The sequence below is a fragment of the Haemaphysalis longicornis genome, unplaced genomic scaffold (genome assembly GCF_048455015.1).
Source record: "Haemaphysalis longicornis isolate Haplotype H1 unplaced genomic scaffold, Haemaphysalis longicornis Haplotype H1 scaffold_9, whole genome shotgun sequence".
Lineage (NCBI taxonomy): Eukaryota > Metazoa > Arthropoda > Arachnida > Ixodida > Ixodidae > Haemaphysalis > Haemaphysalis longicornis.
In genome coordinates, this window is record NW_027526460.1 from 74706656 (window position 1) to 74723869 (window position 17214).

A 17214-nucleotide genomic window follows, 5' to 3' on the forward strand; every position below is an offset into this window, starting at 1 on the left:
ACAATGGAAAGAAGCAAAGACGGTCCTGATCCCCAAACCTGGCAAACCCCCGCACGTCGACAATCTTCGTCCGATATCGCTCACGTCCTGCGTGGGCAAAGTGCTCGAACACGTGTTACTGAACAGATGGCAGCTATACCTAGAAACGGCAGAACTGTACCCCAACACCCTTGTGGGCTTCAGAGCAAAGCTAGGCACGCAAGACGCGATGCTACTGCTCAAACACGAGGTAGTCGACTCCCCGACCCTCGACAATCGAGCGGTGCTGGGGTTAGATCTACAAAGCGCCTTCGACAGGGTCCGCCACGCGGCGATACTGACCCAGGTCTCGCGGCTAAACATGGGTGAAAGATCATTTAATTACATCAAAGACTTCCTGTCAAACCGCACCACAACCATCCATGCCGGAGACACCCAACTATCACCTAAGACCTTAGGCAGTGTTGGGACCCCGCAAGGCGCGGTAATCTCCCCCATTTTGTTCAACTTAGTAATGATCGACGTGGCCAATCACCTCGCACGCATCCCGGACCTAGGTCATACCATCTATGCCGACGATATTACGCTCTGGGTAGCGAAGGGAAGCGACGGCCACATCGAAGAAACCCTGCAACGTGCCATCGAAGTAGTGGAGACCCGCCTAGAAGGCACGGGTCTGGTCTGTTCGCCGGCCAAATCAGAGTTCCTAATCCTACCGCATCGAGAACGCAAGCCATGCGCTTCCGCGGCTGACAACATAAGACTACACACAAGAGACGGTACCACCATCCCCGGGGGCCAGACCCTGCGCGTGCTAGGCCTCTACCTCGACGCCCATCGACGGAACGGTCTGACGATCCACAAGCTGGAGGCGAAGACCACGGCAGCCATTCGACTCATACGCAAACTCTCCAACCGCCACGCCGAAATGAAAGAAGCAAACCTTCTGCGCCTGGTTCAATCGTTCGTCGTCAGTCACATTGCGTACGTCGCGGCCTTCCACAACTGGCACGCCGCCGAGCGAAGGAAGATTGCGGCGCTCATCCACAAAGCATACAAGGCCGCCCTGGGGCTATATGCTTGTACTCGCACAGACAAGCTCCTAGAACTAGGGGTACACAACACCCTAGATGAGATTGCCGAAGCACAGCAAACAGCACAACTCGAGAGGCTGACCACCACCCGGACAGGCCGTTACATCCTACAGCGCCTGGGCTTGCGCCCACAGCAGCAACCAAGGCAGCTCCAGTCTGACCACGCAGCCTCCCTGCCTAAGGGCACGCTCGGGAGACTGTACGTGCACCCGCTGCCCAAGCATATGCACTCGGAACACAACAAAGAAAGACGGCTCGCTCGGGCCAGGGCCCTCACATCTACGTACGCCGCAGACACTGGCGCTTCCTACGTGGACGTGGCGGCCTATCCGGGAAGACCAAATACCTACGTTGCCGTGGCGATGGCGGCCATGGACGGTGCAGTAAAGTCAGCTAGCAGCTTCAAGGCGCAGAATGTGAAGCAAGCCGAAGAGATCGTGGACCCGCAAACAACCACGGTACTAAGTGACTCCAAGTCGGCAATGCTGGCATACGCAACCAACCAAGTGAATCCAAACACTGTGAAAGTGCTGTGCAGTGCGCGTACCAACGGGCTGCCGGTGGCACTCCGATGGTTCCCCGCCCACGTAGGTCCCTTGCGCCTCCGCGGCGGACTGACGAACCGGAACGAGGAGGCCGACTCCGCCGCGCGCGAGCTCACCAGACGCGCGGCGTCCGGTCTGGCCTCCGGTCTGGCCACGAGTCTGGCCTCCTCGCCGGACCCGTCCGGCGACGTAGAGATGCCCGACCCCCTCACCACATACGGGGAAATCTTGGAGTGGTACCGGCAGACCCGAAGACGACGTCCGCCACCTCACCCAAATCTAAATAGGGAAGAAGCAGTTCTCTACAGACAATTACAGACCGAATCGCTCCTTACCCCAGTGCTTGCAAAACATCTGTGCCCCGGTGTATACGAAAGTGAAATGTGCCGTGTGTGTGATAGTGCGCGTGCGACACTCAGCCATATACTCTGGAACTGCAGGACACAGCCTGCTGAGGCAGCGCAAGGAACTATGCCCTCTCATATCATATCTTATTGCTAAGCACGCATATTTGATTTGAACATGTCCTCTACTGTGAACTCCTCTGTTGTGGACTCCAGAGGGTCAGGAGCCCTCGTCAGGCACTCAATGCCTTTAGCTCCTGCCCCTTCAGCAGGGATTGTAACAACGTCTGCTGAAAAATAAAGTCTCTTGCCCTGTAATGAACGCTAAAGACTGCAGTGCACAAATCCAGGCCGTCCAGCAGGCGAAGGCTGGCCTGGCACGCCAGCGGCCCGAAAACGCAACCCCACCTGGGAAGCATGAGTAGGCCCGGGCACCAGGCAGGTCTCCGCGACGTAGCGGCCACGTCCTAGCTGCCGGTGATTTTAATAAAGTTGTTCCTCCTCCTCCTCCTCCTCCTCCCATGCAACCTGAGTCATCAAAGCCTAAAATTTACACTGCTTCGAACGTGCCGGAGTGGCGCTTCCCCTAGACGTCGGCTTCCTAGCGCTAAGGAACCAAGGTTCAATTCCGACCACGGGAAGCGTTTTTTCTTGAGGCGCTTTGCGTTTCATCATCATCATCATCACCTCAAATATGTAAACCTAGCCTTCCTGCGGTGCGTTTTGGTGTTACGATCCACAGCGTACGTGAGGCCTAGAAAGCTTTGTTTGAAAGAGATATATTATGCGCAAGGACAACAGCACCAATGCGCACTTCGTCATGTTAATTTTATGCTCCGGAGCATTGGGGTGAAGGCCGCCTGCTGCGATATTTTAAGTCAATGATGACGATTATTGGGGCTTAGTAGCGCGAGGCCAACGGGGGCAGAGTGTGTCAAATCATGGTTGTACACAATGGGTGTAAAGGTAAGCAGTAAAATCGATTAGTATACATATTGCTACGGACGTAACAAATGGATGAAGGGTTTATTTACAAGTCGTGCGGAGCCACAGGCAAGACGTGCTACCACAGATGCCGGTCAGCAGCGAGCCGGGGAAAAACTCTTCTTCGCCCTCCTCTTCTACGTGTCAGCATACCCCCTGGATCCCGCTCCACTGGAACATACCCTACACAGGCGATTGACTGCCGACTAACGTAACAGACAACCTAGTGATTGTCCTGTACCTAACACTGTAACAATTTCCCCCCGTGGAGACGAAGCGCACCGAGCGAGTTAAGGAGTGCGGCTATGACAACGCTTCAACCGAGCTACATGCACGACCTGGGTCTTGCGGGAGCGACGGTCCCGAGCAGTAACTTTTGCGATAACATAGTTCACGGTACTCAGCTGAGACAGCACTACAAAGGGGCCAGAGTACGTAGGCAAAAACTTTTGGTAGCGGCCTCGTTGGCGAACTGGAGTCCACAACCAAACGAGTTCGCCCGGGTAGTAGGAGACTGGTGGGTGGCGCTGATCGTAGCGTGCTTTGGTTCGCCCCTGGGAGCTGAGGGTGCGCAGTCGAGCCAGTCGCCCGGCTTCTTCAGCGAGGCACAAAGTTTCAGCCAGCGACATATCTTTAGGCGAGGAGAATGGAAGGATGGTGTCTAGGAAGCTTTGAGGAAGGCGGACGTACAGAAGGAAGAACGGAGAATAGCCTGTGACCTCGTGTTTGGCGGTATTGTACGCGTAGGTTATGAATGGAAGAACAGTGTCCCAATTGTTTTGTTCTGAATCGATGTACATAGACAGCATGTTAGTTAGCGTGCGGTTTGTGCGTTCAGTGAGTCCGTTCGTCTGCGGGTGGTATGGTGTGGAATGTCGATATTCGGAGCCACAAAGCCGAAGAAGCGCTTCCACAACGTCCGCCGTAAACTGGCGGCCACGGTCACTGATCACAACGCGAGGAGCTCCATGACGTAGAATGACACGATTCAAGAGGAAAGATGCGACATCCGCGGCCGTTGCAGTGCAAAGAGGAGCAGTCTCAACGTAGCGGGTCAAAAAATCCACACAGACGATCATCCAACGGTGACCTGCCTTGGACTTCGGTAGTGGCTTCACCAGATCAATACCCACTTTGTCAAAGGGCGACATGGGAGGATTCACCGTTTGCAAAGGGCCCGGAGACGGAGACGTAGGACGCTTGTAACGCTGGCATTGAGGGCAGCTGGCGACATCTTTCTGCGCTGCTGTCTGCATACGAGGCCAGTAGAAGCGTTCCCGAAGCCGATGTAGGGTGCGGGAAAGGCCAAAGTGACCTGATGTTACGTCGTCGTGCATTGCGCGGAGAACCAGATGTCGGAGCGTAGTGGGGACGACAAGAAGCAAACGCGCGCCGTCAGCAGAGTAATTCTTTTTGAACAGAACGCCGTCGCGGACAATAAAGGGTGTCGACATTGTGTCCTCCGCAGTTGCAAAAAGCCTGCGCAGTGTTGGATCTTTCCGTTGTTCGGCCCGAAAAAGTGGGGCGTCTGGGAATTCTGGTGACACGGAAGCCAGACAGTCCTCGAAGGTGTCGTCGTCGGTCGATGTGCCCGGTTGAGGTAAGCGGGACAAACAGTCCGCATCGGTATGACGGCGCCCACTCTTGTAAGAGACTGTGAAGTCGTATTCTTGTAAGCGTAAGGCCCATCGAGCTAAGCGACCGGAGGGGTCGCGCAGTCCGACAAGCCAGCATAACGAGTGGTGGTCCGTGACCAAAGTGAAGAGGCGTCCATACAGATAGCAGCGAAACTTTTGTACAGCGAACACAACGGCGAGGCATTCCAATTCCGTGATGGTGTAGTTGCGCTCGGCTCTGGACAGGGTACGGCTGGCGTAAGCGACGACGTGTTGTGCCCCTTCGTGTAACTGGACGAGAACAGCTCCAACGCCCACGCCACTCGCATCGGAGTGGAGCTCGGTGGGTGCCGTGGGATCAAAGTGGCGCAAAATTGGGCCAGAAGTTAACAAAAATTTCAGCTGCTGGAAAGAGGACTCACAGTCGGACGTCCAAGAAAAAGGGCTGTCTTTACAGAGTAAGGACGTCAGGGGATGAGCAATTTGCGCGAAGCCTTGAATGAATCGTCGGAAATAGGAGCACAGACCCAAGAAGCTCCTCAGCTCTTTCAGGGATCGTGGGGCTTGGAAATCGCGCACGGCGGAGATCTTCTTGGGATCCGGCCTGATGCCTTCCTTATCTACGAGGAAGCCTAGTACGAGGGCTTGGCGCTCCCCGAAATGACATTTTTTTTAGTTCAACACCAATCCCGCTTCCTGGATGCGGTCCAGGACAATGGCAAGCCTGCTATTGTGCTCTTCAAATGACCTCCCGAAAATAATGACATCGTCGAGATAGCACATGCAGATATCCCATTTTAAGCCACGCAGAATGGTGTCCATAAAGCGCTCAAATGTAGCGGGCGCATTACATAATCCAAAAGGCATCACATTGAACTCAAAGAGCCCATCAGGCGTCACGAAGGCCGTCTTCTCTTTGTCGGATGGGTGCACTGGAATTTGCCAGTAGCCCGACCGAAGGTCGACCGAAGAAAAGTACGACGCTGAATGCAAGCAGTCGACGGCGTCATCAATGCGCGGAAGCGGATACACATCTTTTTTGTCACAGCATTGAGTCGACGATAATCTACACAAAAGCGCCAAGAGTTATCTTTCTTCTTTACAAGAATCACAGGAGCTGCCCACGGACTTGAAGACTCCCGGATTACCCCTTTTTTCAGCATCTCCTGCGTCTGTTCGGTTATTACCTTGCGCTCAGAAGGGGACACACGGTATGGCTTTTGACGAATCGGTGCCGTATTCTCAGTGATAATCCGATGTTGCATGCGTGACGCCGGCAGTGAAGTTTCGTGGTCATCCCGAGCAAAATCAAATACCGCAGCATGTCGGGTAAGCACCTCAAGTAAAACCTGCTGCTTATGAGAAGGAAGCGAGGTATTTATCATGCGCTTGAGCTGGGTGGTGTAGTCTGTGTTGTTGGTAGTCGCGTCTTGCGTCCTATTCACCGCATGAATGGTTACGGCAACGTCTTCGTCGGAACGAGCGAGTTTAAGTCCACGGGGCAAAAGTACGGGTTCACTGGAAGCGTTCACCGTCCAAACGCAGCTGCACCCATCAACGACATCAACCAAAGCACGGGGTATCAGCACATTCTTCTTAACTGCATTTGTTGCATCCGCCTCCACCAGAACTTCGTAGCTCCCTCGAAGAAATGTTTCGGACTTCACAGAGACAAACACAGCCGTCATGGGAGGTAGCAGGACGTCATCGGTGACAGAAAACAGGCCTTTAGTGTCATTACACCCTTCTTCAACATAAGTAGGTAGAGTTTCGTTTCGGAACGAAATTTCGCCAGTTCCGCAGTCCAACATCGCACCGCAATCACGTAAAAAGTCGATCCCCAATATAACGTCATGAGTTGCCTGGGCTAAAACAGTGAACTCCGTTCGAAAGCTGTCTTCGCCAAGAAAAACCGTCGCTGAACAGATTCCAACTGGAAACAAACGCTCGCCTCCGACTCCACGATACTGAATCTTTCGGTAACAGAAAAACATAACTTTTGGCCCAAGACGGGTTTTGAAAGCGAAACTCATGACTGAAACCGCAGCTCCAGTATCTACCAAAGCTTCCGTGTTCACACCATCTACAGAAACAGTCACTTTGTTCTTTGACATAACGACGGGCAGGGGAATTGGCGAAAATGACCGGCCCGCGACCTCACCCCCGTCGGCCGCAGCATCTAGTTTCCCTCGGGTGGTGAGCTCATTCGGCGGCGTGGCGTTGGAGATCGCGGCCGTCGAGTGGTCGGATGAGGAGTGAAGCTCCTGTCGGAACCCGGGGAATTATTGCGCATTGCAGTTGGCTGGAACGACCGCTGGAAGGGTGCGTTGGTCTGGTTATCTGTGTATGGCCGTCGAGGTGGCGGTTCGTAATGCTGGGGAGGCCGACGGCAAAAGCGGGAAATGTGGCCGCGGATACCACAGTCGCATTCCACAGTCGCGGATACCACAACCGGTCGCATTCCGTGAAGCAGGTGCGCTGTTCACGGAATGCGACCGGTTGACCAAAGGAACGGCGTGGTCGGGAGTAGGCGACAGGTGCGTAACGGATTGGCTCCTCGAAGTAATTTTCATACTCCCGAGGTGGAGGACTGAAAGCTGTACGCCTGGTATGGTCTTCATTGTAAGCGGTACGCTCATTCCTATTCCCTGCTCGAACCCAAGGCACCTCAGAGTGACTCTGGACGGCTTGCACTGTGCATTGACGAAATACTGGGTCAGGAAGAGCGCACTGGTGAAAGCTTTTGTCACGACACAAACCTTGCTGTGCGAGTTCTTCTCTAATGATGCGACGCACCACCGAAGCTATGTCCTCGGAAGGGGACGAGCCGACGTCCACGCTGGCAACAGTAGTCACGTTTGCCAGGCGTCCAAACTTGGGGGTGATACGTCGCATTTTCAGGGTTTCGAACGCGCGGCAATGGCGAATTACATCCAGAGCTGACGCCAGGTTTTCCTTAGTTATGAGGTAGTTATAAACATCCTCAGCGATACCTTTAAGCAGGTGACCTACTTTGTCCTCGTCTGGCATCGAAGGATTAACGAGGCTGCACAGTTTGAGGACTTCTTCAATATATGTGGTACAAGTTTCGCCCGGAACTTGAGCTCTCTGCGCAAGAGTCTGCTCTGCCTTCTTCTTTCGGGCAGCCGTGTCGCCGAAGCTCGCCCGGAATTCGTTGACGAAACTGTCCCATGTATCAAATCTGTGCTCATGATTGTCATACCACATTAATGCAGTAAGGTCCAAGGAGAAGACCACGTTCTCGAGCTGTTCGCGAGCGTCCCACCTGTTATACTTGCTGACTCGCTGGTAGTGCTTGAGCCAGTCCTCGGCGTCTTCCTCGATAGTTCCGTTAAACTTGCGTGGTTCTCTCTGATGAGGCCAGACACCGACCCTTCCAGGGGAGGTGGCACCCGTCGGCCCCGTTGGCATTGTCGCTTCTTCCGGAGGTAGCCCGGCAGCACGCCTGCTGCGTAGAAAATAGGGTGGTTCCGCCTCTTCCAGGACGACGAATTACCCCGCACCTCCACCAGATGCTACGGACGTAACAAATGGATGAAGGGTTTATTTACAAGTCGTGCGGAGCCACAGGCAAGACGTGCTACCACAGATGCCGGTCAGCAGCGAGCCGGGGAAAAACTCTTCTTCGCCCTCCTCTTCTACGTGTCAGCATACCCCCTGGATCCCGCTCCACTGGAACATACCCTACACAGGCGATTGACTGCCGACTAACGTAACAGACAACCTAGTGATTGTCCTGTACCTAACACTGTAACAATATTTGTGAGATGGACTAAAAGAAAATAGATTCATGATTGACAATCCAGCGCGCGAAAACACGGCACAAAAAGAACGAGAGTTAGACAAGACAGCGCTGCTGCCTAACTCTCGTTCTGTGATGTCTAACTCTCGTTCTTTTTGTGCCGTGTTTTCGCGCGCTGGATTGTCAATCATGAACTTTCACCAACTCGTCCAAATCACAGTCCTCTTAAAAGAAAATAGAGATGGCTGGTCTATAGGGCCAGCTTGTAGTCAGCTGTAGAAATTTAATGTCAGACAAGTGCCTTACAACGCACTTCATAAAAATAATGGGATTTTTGTGAAAAGGAAGGACGGGTGTAGTGGCATTTACTATCTGTAGAGTTCTCGAAAGTTTTGGCATCGTGTTGTGTGCTTTTCAATTAAAATGTGAATTACGGATAAAGCCTCTCCGCATCTGCTACACAAGAGTCTTAAAGATCCCGTGAGCAGATGCGAGGGCGCTGCATGTATGTGGCCTATCCGTAACCTGGCCAAGGTGACTTCTGTGTATATGTTCGTATCGGTGGTGTATGGTCCCAAATGTAGCTTTATTGCGTTTAGCTTGTTGCCTGTCTGTCTGTTTATTCCAGTCTACTTGCCAAGTTGAACGAAGGTGTTGTGTGATGTGTGGCTTGCGGTCGGTGTAGGCTACTGTTATTTCCGCTGTATTTCTACGTGCTGCCGTTTGATTTGCGGTCTTACTGCCAGCGATCCCAGTGTCCTGGAACCCAGCATCGCATTGTTTACAGATCTAACGCATATGCCCACATAATATTCCTTTTTAGGAACATTATGTCGGCATATTGAAGATATGACGAGTGAGAATATGGTTCCTGGAAGACTTTCCGGATGACAATGAACGTACCACATTCAGAGAATCTGTAATGAACTTAGGAATGTGATGTACAACAAGAATGTCATACGCCTCTGCTGTGGAGATCCTCAAACACAGTGTTCAAACTGATAGGGTGGCTAACTATTAAGAAAATTTCTCTGTTTACTATTAAGATAAGTTCCTTCTGGACACATGAAACGCGACTGGTTGGTTAGAATGCAGCATCTCGTACACATCGTCAAGATTTTTGATTTGTGCAATGTTTTCTCTTTCCGTTGTATTTTGTATAAGCGAATGGGGTGTGTGTTACTATATGGTCTTCGAGGCAGTAATTCCCCTCTTTTTTGGATTGTTTGAAGCCTTCCACGTCGCAACTCGCTCCTTGCGCTGTGACGCAGTCAGCATTGGTCCGGAGTCCACGTCGTCGTCGGGTGCTTTCGCAGTACCCGACAGATCGGGCTCCTTCGATCGCCCACCCTATTTTGGTGCTCTTTGCCTGGGCCGACATCACCGAGGGCGTAAGGAGCGGCACAGGTGGCACAGGCATGCGGCGGGAGGGGGAGCCACTGCGGATTCCTCCAAGTCCATCACCTCAGCGCCCTCCTGTGTACTGGGGGCCATGGAAGCAGAGAAGGGGCGAGTGGTCCCATCGGTGCTTGGTGCCACCGCAATCGCTGCCGGCTAGCCCGGCGGTGTGGTGGCGAGTTGGGCTGCTGAAGACAACCCAGGGGGGAGGCGGGGCTAGATCGGTTTCACTGACCTGAGTCGCCGTCGACACCAGACGCCGCCCCCCCTCCTGTGGGCGAGCTGTGCTGGCGTACCTTCCCAGGGGAAAGAGGCGAACCTCTCCCGCGCCTTTGGGAAGGTAATGTTCTCTGTGACTTTCACGTTGATAATCAGTTTTTTTTTGTTGACTTCTCTCAATTTCTGGAAAAAGCACAAGTGGAGCTTTGTGATTGGCAATTTTCAGTTGGGTGGTCTTGTGCGGTACACTTAGCGTTCGTGAATCTGCCACGGCAAAAGGTTGTGCCGGGCTCGAACCACTGGCACTTGAAGCAGAGGCGCGGGTTCGGTATGTACTGTAAGACCGAGCATCCAATGAAGCCTGCATCAGGAAGTGTTGAGCAGTCAAACGCCAAGATTAGGTGCTTTGTGGGTATTTCTTCGTATTTTCGACGTATGGTGATAAGCCCCATTGCCGTCATAACCTCATCCCCAAGGCCCTTAAGGAGATCGGCTTCGGTCTCATTTATTAGATATGGATCGAATGTCACGGCTTGGGAGCCGTGAAGGCTGCGATCGGGCGTGATATTGATGTGTACGCCGACCCTGCGCGTTTGCGTGAGGAGATTAGTGGATTGCTGCCTATAGTTGACCTCAATCAAAACTTCCCCCGTTTTGCGTTTTTTTAGCTTTACACGATCTGCCGATCAGGCTTTCGAGAAACTTCAAGATCATAACCACTGAGTGTGCAGGGATGGGCTTTGATTTATCAAGAGATTACTGAAACAAAAAGCGCGAGAAATTATTGGGCTCTGGGAACGCGATTACAGGCAAAGGGGGAAAAAGAACTTAAGTGCGGCCCATTTTCGGCTGCAGATAATGTTTGAGAGGTGGTTTAGATAATACAGGCAGCATAGTATAAAGCAGAGGACGGGGTTGCTTTCTTTGCTGGCTTTACCCTGATGGCCAGCGAGGTCCCGAAGCTCCCTGCCTGGTAGACAGTCAGGGAGCCCATAGTCAGGAGCTTTACCAGGGCTGCCACGGCCACCGTTCGAGGCTTCTACCCTTCACCTCAATACTCATTGTCATGGTTGCTTAAGCGTGAGTGGGGATGGGGCTCGGGTTCCTAAGTGTCGCCAATGCCAATACCTTCCCCTTGAAAACACAAGGTGCCCCGTGCGGGAATATTAATGCTGTATTCGCGTGCTCGTTTTAGAGCGCCCTGGAGCACTCCGGAAAGCGACTCCGTGTTCGGGTGGTCGAAATCGAGCGCTCGACGTATGTTCGGTTGGTCGTCTCAGAGCGACGTCCTCCACTCCGAGCGCCCCCGACTGCTCTGACTCCGAAGTGGGAGCGCCGCCGAAATGCGGAGGCAATTGGGTCACGTGACCCCGGTCGCCGCGGCTCGCCCATACTCGCCTGCCTAGTCGGTGGCGTTCGCTGAGGCCTAGCCAGTCATTTGTTGTGGGAGTATTTCGACGTTTTTGCTTCTCGTGCTATTACTGAAGGCATCTCAGCATCATGTCGAAGTAACGGGGAACCGTCTCCGCTGCTTCTGTTGCTCGAAATCGACGCCGAGGAGGACAGCAGCTCAGACGACGACGACTCGCACGTTTACGCGACAAAGCTCGCCGAACTGTTCGCCGCACCGCTTCCTCTGTCCAAAATGCAAAAATACGTTCGCAACTTTGGCTTGGAGCTAACGCTGTCCAATCTGGAGGCCCCCATTTGTTGAAACACCTTGGCCGGCCTGGCTGTTTGCAGTTGCCGTGTTGGCCGCACCGCGGCGCCTGCTGCTCCAAGATAGGGTACGCGTTCGGTTGGGGAGCGGTGACTTGCTCGGATTGGGGGAAGCGGCGCACCGGCGTACTCTCAGTCGGAGTATCAGAGCAACCACCCGAATACAGCATTAGAATGTATAGATGCTACCGTTGAGACAGGGATGCTATTGTTGAGATTTACAAGATTTTTTTTTCAAAGCTGAGTAAGAGCATCTCGTATCATTGTAAAAATTCCTGTTTTTGATTGGGTGGCAAGGGTCTTACGTGCCTCTTACGTTTGTAACGAAAGGTTCAAACCGTGTAAAGCGTGAGTGCAATGTAGCGGGAATGTAGCGACCATGTTTAACACTATCCAAGAAATCCAGTCATTCTTCGAGCGAGCTAAAGTTCCGCTAAAATGCAGAAAACAGGAACGATAAGACAGTACATTAAAGGGGCACTGACACAAAAATTTAGCATCTTGTTTTTTTCGTTGCGATAAGTAGCTAGTGACCTACTTATAACCTGTAGAAACCTCATTTGCTTCAGCGTGCGACGGTTGTTTAATTAGAGGGATTTTAAATGCGGCCAGTCGCAGTTTCGGTTTCAGCGAGTGCCGTGAAACGATGGATTTTGTGGATTTTGTGTGAACAAAGCTGACCACGTGACCGTCGGAGGGATATCACAGAGCAGAGCTGCCGTAGCACTGTCGAATCCGCATCGACGGCAGTTTCTGCGAATGCCCCCACGTACTGATCTCGTGAGGCGCTTAATTAAAAAGCGACCGTGGATGTGACGCAGGCGCTGCGAGTGCAAATGCTACCGCGGCTAAAGAACGACGCGCGACGCTCGAGACAGTGGGTGGCAAGACGCGCGCTGGGAGCAGCCGGCCGGTCTGCCTACAGGTCCGCCTACAGGTGTGTTCGGCTCAGCACTGCGGCGGATATTCGAGTGCCGCTCTCTTAAGCGGTGCAGATGACAATTTTTAATGCAACCCGACATCGCATCATTAGCTCCTTTCTCATGTAAGCCACTATGGTCGGGACTTGGGGACAATTTCGTGCAGCGGTAACAAGCTATCACTCGAGCTACCTGCGCCGGCCTGGGCCACTTCGCGGCCGTCGCCGCCGCCTGCACAGCGACCGTGCGGCTAGCTCAGTGGGCTTTTCGTGCCTCCGGCGCGTTTTCGCATCCAATGGTAATAAACAGTAATAGAAACAGAGTGCCTGGAATCGCTGTAGAACTTTGATCGCGGCCAGCTGCCCGATTAGCTGACGAAATCACGGCGCCTCCGCCGCCAACGATCGGGTCGTTCGTTCTCGAGAGCAGAAGCTCCGCCCTCCGGCCCTCCGATTGGAGCGGCGAGCCGGGCGAGCCCGCGTAAAACGCCGGTAGTGCGGAAGCGGCAAACACAAACTCGTGACGTGTTTGGATGTTGTTTATTTACAATTGCGCGTGGACCTCTGCTGGCTGCTCGGTTGCGTTTCGCGCACTTCGAAATTGATTTTAAATATGTTCTAGGCTGTATTCACCGCTGATATTTTGCAGATGATGTATATGTGTTCCCACCAATCTATCTCCGACATTATCTCGCCTTCAAAATTTTGTGTCAGTGCCCCTTTAAGGTTAGGGAGGTTAACTAGAGAAGAGTCTTGTTGGCAACCCAGACATGGCAACTGGGAAAGGAGGGATTTAAAGAGACACAAAGGGAATATAAAAAAAAAGAGGACTGGAGCTTGAGGAGCGAGAAAAGAAAAAGTAAATGTAACTACCAGAACAAATCTACGGGCGATAATAAGGCCTAAAACTGAGCAGTTGAACTAGCTGAAGGACGAATGCAAAATATAGAACCTTACCACGTTGTCAATATGAGCAGCATCGTTCAGGAGACTCTGAAGGTCAGGAGTACTTGGGTTCTTGAAAATATCGGTAATGAAAGGTGAACTTCGAGGCGTGAATTCGCGTTCCCGCGAGCTTAACTTACCACGTTCGTAGCGGCCGCTGTGACCACTAAGAAAAGAAAAATAGACGTTGAATGCGATAGGTCAGCATGACAGAACCTCTACACAATGCACTGCATGAATAAAACTGTACTTTGTCCATACAAGAATCAGTAAAAACATTCTGTGGCTTTGCACTCGCTTAGTCGGCCTTTAAGGTGATGACATAACGGCCATTCTACGGCTTGTCTTGTTACCGGCGGAGGGAAACAATTTAGGTATTAATTGAATAATTAGTGATCAAATTCGTCCCTGCCACTCTTCGAGCGGCAATGAAAGCAGCACAAATGCTCAGTAAATTAGATAAATTATTCGAGCAGAAGAAACAGCTTACTCAGGGCATTGGATTGGGTTCGATTGGATTGGCTTGGCTTGGCTTGGCTTGGCTTGGATTGGATTGGATTTGGATTGGATTAGATTGGATTTGATTGGATTAAATTGGATTGTGTTGGATTGTGTTGCGTCATAGCCGCGGCAGACGCACTGGCGCCGGCGCGTGCCCAGGTGAGAGCGAACACTCTCAACATCTGCGGGTGTGCGGCCCAGCGCGCTCTCACTCCGCCGGTGGGCGGAGTGAGGAGGGCGTAATTTTTTACTTTTGTTCTGTTCACGCCACCAGCTTATTCAGGTCCGACGGCGGTCTCTTACCTTGGGACCTCCTCTTTTATACCTACATTGTGTAATCGCACTTTAGTGCATTTTTTAAATAAAATTTGAAACTTTATATTTTTGAAACTTATTCTCACTTCACGCGTCATCTGTCGTAAGGGGTCTCAATGATCCGTGTGACCATATTAAGTTTTGCTGTTAATCATCATAAAACATGCGTAGTACAGAGGCATATAGGTTCCGTTGGTGATGGTGAGAACGTTCGTCATAGAGCTTAATTAAAGGGTATGGGAAGTGGGCATGGTCAGTCTTCTTCCTGTGTCCAGGAGGCCGTGGGCCTGCGCTGCATTCATGGCTTGTTGTACCAGGGCGAGCTGACGCTTCAGCGCCAAGCTGGACCGCGCAGACTCAGAGTGCTCAGGGGATAGGTAGTGGATGAGGTGAGGGTGGCAAGGTCAGCAGTATATTGGGGTGCAAGGTGAAAGTTGGGTTTCGCAGCGTGGCCAGTCTTAGGGGAGGAGAGGTGGGGCGATGTGGGACGGGACAGGAGGGTGTGGTTGTAGCAGTCGCCGGATGATATACGCTTGATGTTGGAAACCGTGTAGTGGGGTGGGGGTATATGCTTCTTGTGTTTGTGCAATGGGAGAGGATGGAGTTTGGAACTGGAAGCATCCGTATGGCAGCTCATTGGATCGCTGTCATGCGCAGCAGGGTGTCGATCGTTGGTGGAAGGTAGTATGTAGGGCCAAGTGGGGCAAGGAACTCGGGGGGCCGGGAGGGCTTGTCCGTTTCAACCTGGCCTTGCTATTCGGAGTGCCCGGGTGAGTTGAGGCCGTGTCATTCCCCGAAAGGTTGCTCCGGCCTGGCGTCCAGATAAGGGAGATCACGGTGTCGTCGTGGGGGGTGCTGTAGGATCTTAATGAGTGGAAGAGATGCCAGGCCGGCTGGGTATAGGCGGCAGGCTTGTTACGAGCGCGTATGATGGTCCCGTAGGGATGTTAGTGGAGGGTAAGGGTGGCGTGGTCCATGGAAAGCGCCTCGGCCGTTCCTACGGGTTAGTTCCAACAGGAGGTTGTGGCTGCCATTTTCCCAGCTCAGTAGAGAAGCTCAAGGGTTGTGCGCGTATGGTCTGTACGTTGAGTGATGTCCGCGTTCTAGTGTGAGCGTCTGCGCTGTATCACCACCCGAGCAGCCTAACCCTGGCCTCTCATCATCCCGGGTTGCAGGCAGGACGCACGTGCCTAGCGACAGTGTAGATCTTGAGGTGCTGATGGGAGTTTAGAGGAATTGGTGCCTGCTGTGGGGAAGCAGCGGTTTTTCATATTGATTGATTGATTGATTGATTGATTGATGAATTGATTGATTGATTGATTGATGAATTGATCGATTGATGAATTGATCGATTGATGAATTGATCGATTGATGAATTGATCGATCGATCGATTGATTGATTGATTGATTGATTGATTGATTGATTGATTGATTGATTGATTGATTGATTGATTGATTGATTGATTGATTGATTGATTGATTGATTGATTGATTGATTGATTGATTGATTGATTGATTGATTGAAGGGTTTAACCCGCCGACGCAACGCAGGCGATGAGGCGTGCCGTAGTGGAGGGCTCCGGATCAATATTGACCACCTGGGGATATTTAACGTGCGCCGAAATCTCGTACACAGGGGCGTTTTTGCTTTTCGCCTCCATCAGAAAAGCGGCCGCCGCGGGCGGGAATGGGACCCGTGACCTCGGGCTCAGCAGCGCAACGCCATAGCCACTGAGCCACCACGGCGGGTTTTTCCGATATCTTCCAGGACTCTTCTGACCACTGCTGCCAATGTGAGCCACTGGAGGTGTGATGCGCGCTGTGCTTGCGCAGCTTTCTTAATTATGTAGGTTAAGTTTCAGGTAGGTTGGGAGGCTGAGGGTTGGTCTTTAGGTTTTCCTAATGAGGGCGTCCAGTTTGTTGATCTCTTACCGTTTTAAGTTGACCAAAGGATAAGACCCATTTATGAGGCTGATGACTAGCAGTGCTTCGATTAGCTTGTGGGCGTCTGGATCTTTAAGTCCGTATGTAGAGCCCCGTATTACTCGAATGAGGTGCGTCAGCTGTGTGATTGTTTTTGAGTTCTTGTTGGAGGGGGCCTCCGGATTCATCGTAGTGGAAAGGTACGCCCAGTACATAGAGCGTGAGTACCTGAGGAATGCGGAATCGGTTAATGTCAACGTGGAATTTCGCGGTAGTCATAAGGGGGTGGCCTCTTGTGCAGGTACGATGGAACAGTACGGCCGATTTGGTAAGTTCTGCTGTGTGGCCTGTCGGTTAAAACCAGGCGATAGTGATGTCAATGGCTAGCTGGAATGCGTGTTGCTGCTCTCTGATCTAGCCGTGTGTGGACCGTATGGTTAAGTCGTCTACGTAAATCGCAATATGAATACCGGGGATATCGGCTAGTTGGCCTGGATGCTGGTGTAGGGCGTTAAATAGCGGTGGTGAAATTACGGATCCTTGCGTGGTGCCTTTGGCTGATGTGAAACAGGGCGGGTTGGAGGGGTCCGAGTCGCAATGTGGCTGTGCTGTTTCCCCATTGAGTTTCATACAATTGTAACTAGAGGTGAAACTGGCGCTAGTGTCAACGCGAACCCCGAGACGGCGCTTACGCTTAGGTGCGAATGATGGGTAGTTCTGGAACCGGATTGCGTAAGATTAAAATGTGCCGAAGGCTGTGCAAGTTTTTTTTTTTTTCAACGAAACTCTTATTGCGCGGTTGGCTGTTTACATATTACATGGCAAACAAAAAAAGTTAGTAACCAAAAACAGGTTTTGTGCGAAATAAAACGGGGTGTTTAAATAGAAAAGAAACGCGGAGTCGAGGAGGTTTGCTGAGTACGTTTGCCATTTGCCGCCAATTACAGCGG

At 52.1% G+C, this 17214-nt stretch overlaps 1 protein-coding gene across 6 annotated transcripts in view; it reads right to left on the reverse strand.

Moving 5' to 3' along the window:
- LOC144151479 (uncharacterized) overlaps positions 1-17214 on the reverse strand; it is a 248397-nt gene that overhangs the window by 89511 nt on the left and 141672 nt on the right. For 5 of the 6 annotated variants that reach the window (XM_077682537.1, XM_077682534.1, XM_077682538.1 and 2 more), the window contains exons 8-9: positions 13666-13691; positions 13538-13597 (exon numbers count right to left, since the gene is read on the reverse strand). The exons of the other annotated variant lie outside the window; for it this stretch is intronic. In XM_077682537.1, coding sequence (XP_077538663.1) covers positions 13538-13597; positions 13666-13691 — 86 coding nt within the window. The remainder of the gene's footprint in view (positions 1-13537; positions 13598-13665; positions 13692-17214) is intronic. 6 annotated transcript variants of the gene reach the window in all.